A 3,949-nucleotide genomic window follows, 5' to 3' on the forward strand; every position below is an offset into this window, starting at 1 on the left:
ATGCTGGCCCTTCAGCAAGCTTCTGCTTTCCTGGTTCTGTTCCTTGCAGCTTTTCTGCCCCCACCACAGTGTGCTCAGGACCCAGCCATGGTGCACTACATCTACCAGCGCTTTCGAGTCTTGGAGGTAGGTGGCATCTGTGCGCCTGATACTGGAACATGCCTCCTGGAAGTCACCTTATGTTACCTATGCTTTCCTATCTACTGGGATGCATTTACTGCAGTAATAAATGATAAATATTGCTTAAGTTACACTTAAAAATTTTTATATTCCAGTGGTTTTGAGCACCAGAGTCCAGACTGCACCATTCCTGGACTTTGAGCAGGGCTTCCCTCTGTGCAGTTTTTCTCATCTGTAAAATGGGGATGAAAATTGAATTTACCTCCTAAAGCTATTCTGAAGATTTAGTAAATTGATCCATGCTTAGAACGTTGCCTGACATGCTGGTAAATGTCCAAAATGTTATTCAGAGTTCAATTTTTAAAATACAAAAACTTAAAAATTTGGTCACTTTTCTTCATTTTTACTATATCAGGATGATGGCCAATTTTAGCTTTTCTTTTTGTCTTTTTCTGAGAAATCATTAGGTCACTATAAAAAGTCACGATATTATTGGACCAAGAAGCAGTCTTAGCTTTTGCCAAACTGGATTTGGATTTAGAAATGAGCAGATTTCAGCAATGTTAAACAGAGAAGAAGTGTTTGGGCCCTCTTCTCATATGTTGCAGCTACAGTTTCATTAAAATTTGCAAAACCCAAAACTTTTCCTGCACGAACTGGCTCCCGTGGACAAATATAACCCTCTGCCCTAGCCTTTGACACGACCCTGGTGTTGACATTGACTATTTCATACTTAATTGCCTTGCTTTTGTATAAGTTAAATTTTGATAAAATATTTATCTTCTTTCAAAGACACTCTTATCTCCAATATTTATTTTCAATATTTTCCTGAAAAATCTTAAAGTCCAAGTTATTTGGTCATCTAGTTACAGTCAGGGTTAAATAATTCCACAGAGTGGCCAAACACATTGTCTAATGTTGTCCAGCTAACATGCTGAGGCCTAGAGGTGGTGAATGAAATGCTCTCAAGCCAGGGGCCTCTTGCTGCTTCTTTACTTGCTATCTCCTTAGACACTTCCTCCCCCGTCTCACCTCCTTAAAAGTGCCAGAATTAGGTTCAATCATTACATTTAGCACAGAGTTACTCAACATTTTAAGAAATATATTTATATATGTATGAATAAATGCATGCAAACTCTTAAAAAATGATACATTCTAAGTATCAATAATAGTATTTTGAGTTAAAAAATTGTGGGTGATTTTTATTTCCCCCCTTTTTGGTTATTTTTACTTTTAAAATCTTTATGGATGATAGCTATTTTATTACTATAAAAAATTGTAATTTCAGTAACTATCAATAATTTGGCAATTTGTTTTCTGACTGAAGCAAGGACTGGAAAAATGTACCCAAGAGACAAGGGCATACATTCAAGACTTCCGTGAGTTCTCAAAAAACATATCTGCTATGCTGGGAAGATGTCAGACCCACACAAGTGAATATAAGAGTGCAGTGGACAACTTGGCAATGAGAGTCGAACGTGCCCAACGGGAGATTGACTATCTAGAGTACCTGCGAGCAGCTGACGTGTGCATAGAATCAGAGGACAAAATGCTGGCAGAAAAGCTAGTCCAAGATGCCGAAGAAGAAAAAAAGATCCAGACTCTGCTGAATGCAAGTAAGAGAGCTTTGTTTTTTATACTCTTCTAGGGACTGTCACTCAGAGACTTGGTGCAGGACGAGTCTGCCCGAGAATCAGAGAAAGAGCTGGATGTATGCCCATGCTGGGAGGGAAATCTTAGCAGGGAACAGGTGTCCAAAGGAAAATCCATTCTCAGAGAACAGTTTTTCCTTTCACAGGGAGTTCCTAAAGGTCGCATAGAAGGTCAGGGCTACGGTGTCAGAGGTCAGCCCAAGAAGGGCATCTTCTGATAGACCTTGGTTTGGCAGAGGCAAGTGGTCCCAGATCCTTTCAGGGAGAGTGACAGTGCTCTGAGAATAGGGAGAGGCTGCAGATATGCCAGGCAGCAGCCAACCCTCAGGCCTGGAGACTACAGTGAATTATTATTGTGCGTGCTGTTGGGATGGTGATATCCAGGGAGTTTGTCTCCTATCTTGTGATCCATCGGAATCACTTTCAAGCCATTAAGAAAAATGTTTAGGAATTCAAATATAATAACAAGTATCAAGCAACAAAAAACATACAAGAGAAGGAAAATGTCCTATGCATGAGTTCACTTTATTAAAACAGTGAGGGAGACTGGCTCAGAGTCCGTATTCTGAGATAGTTTTACTACAAACAGGAAAACTTTGTTTATAGACTAATTAAATCTGCTCCAAATTTGAAAAACTCCATCAGGGACATAAGACATAAGCTGAGTGCCATCGTTGTGTTAAGGGTTCCAAATATCTTTTCAATGTAATTCTTATAAGAACTCCATAGGTCTTCTTAAATGAGGTGACAATGGATCTGAGTTTTGAACAAAGAAATCAGAGAAGAATGTGCAGAGCACACACCTGGAATGATGGGCAGCTAATCTATACCCCATTCACAGAAGACACCGAGACCGTGGGCCAGAGAGCCCTGCACTCCATTCTGAATGCTGCTATCATGATCAGTGTTATTGTTATGACTATTCTCCCAGTCAATCTATATAAATAAGGTGCTACAAGGTGAAAAAAAAAATGACGGCATAACATGTCAAAGGCATGAGAATATGTAACACTTTGACATGTAGAGACCTGCAGATATGGCTGAGTAGACCTCTATGGGGCAGGTGCGCATAGGAGAGCAAGATTGAAGAGTTCAGCAGGATCTAGATAACGAAAGACCTTGCATGCTAAGTTAACGGGGTTGGACTTAACTTGGGAAACTATAGAGAACCACTGAAAAATTTTAAGCAGGGGTATGACATGAAGGGAGAGGGGAAGACTAGAGAAGGAGACCCAGTCAGGGGGATACTGCAGTAATTTGGGCAACAAGTGGTGGAGTCTGCATTAAGTGTAGGTGAGATGGAGAAGAGCAGATGGATTTGAGAGCCACTAAGAGTTGGAATCCACATGGCTTGGTGACTGATCATTAAAAGTGAAGTGAGCGAGGACACATCCAGGATGCTTCCTGGGTTTTTGGCTTAGGCTATGGGGTGGTTGGTCTGAAATATGTTGAGATAGGAAACCAAAGAGGAGTTTTAGAGCTCCTATTACTCTACATTTGGTGGGGGGAGGGTGGGGTGCGGGTGGAGGGAGTAATTATTACTCTGAAATCTTCTAGTTTACTTATTTGCTTACTGCTTGTTTTCTGCCTCTGCATTTAGAATGTCATCTTTATGAGAGCCTAGGTCCTGCATTTCATATTCAATGCTGTGTCCCAGTACCTAGAATAGTGTTTATGTTCATCGAACATTTGTCAGTAAATAACCAAGTGAATAAATGAGTGAATGGTTGGAGAGATTATCAGCACAGACAGAGGGGCTATTAGGCTTTGAAAGCAAAGAGAAGATCTTATCTCTGGGTCAGAAGGCAGAGAGGAGGGTGCCTTATCTATGACAGAAAGCAATTGATTGAGTTGGTCAAGTGAGTGATCCTTTGTGGCCCTGACACTGTCTTGAGATGAATCATCTGCAGAAGAAGCAACTGGGGCTAAGCATGTGGTGAGGGAAGGATGAAAGGGCAAGGATGAGCCAGCAGATGATCAATTGGAGGCTGTCTAAAAAGCTGATGGGGAGAATTGGGTGCTAAGGTGGCCCAAGCTAGAATATGCCTGAACTTTCATGCCAGGGTTCAGGCAGGACCCCAAGCCTGAACGGTTGTACTGGATTGGATCCCTGAGCTGCTCCTGGTCCCTGAACACCCTAAGCCCCTCAGGCCTTGAGGTTGCCCCTTTCCACTCTA

General features: G+C 41.6%; 1 protein-coding gene across 1 annotated transcript in view; it reads left to right on the forward strand.

Moving 5' to 3' along the window:
* Positions 1-3,949, forward strand: part of OLFML1 (olfactomedin like 1) — a 23,400-nt gene continuing 19,451 nt past the window's right edge. The window contains exons 1-2 of the mRNA XM_011383493.1: positions 1-126; positions 1,448-1,736. Coding sequence (XP_011381795.1) covers positions 1-126; positions 1,448-1,736 — 415 coding nt within the window. The remainder of the gene's footprint in view (positions 127-1,447; positions 1,737-3,949) is intronic.

The sequence above is a fragment of the Pteropus vampyrus genome, unplaced genomic scaffold (genome assembly GCF_000151845.1).
Source record: "Pteropus vampyrus isolate Shadow unplaced genomic scaffold, Pvam_2.0 Scaffold522, whole genome shotgun sequence".
Taxonomy (NCBI): Eukaryota; Metazoa; Chordata; class Mammalia; order Chiroptera; family Pteropodidae; genus Pteropus; species Pteropus vampyrus.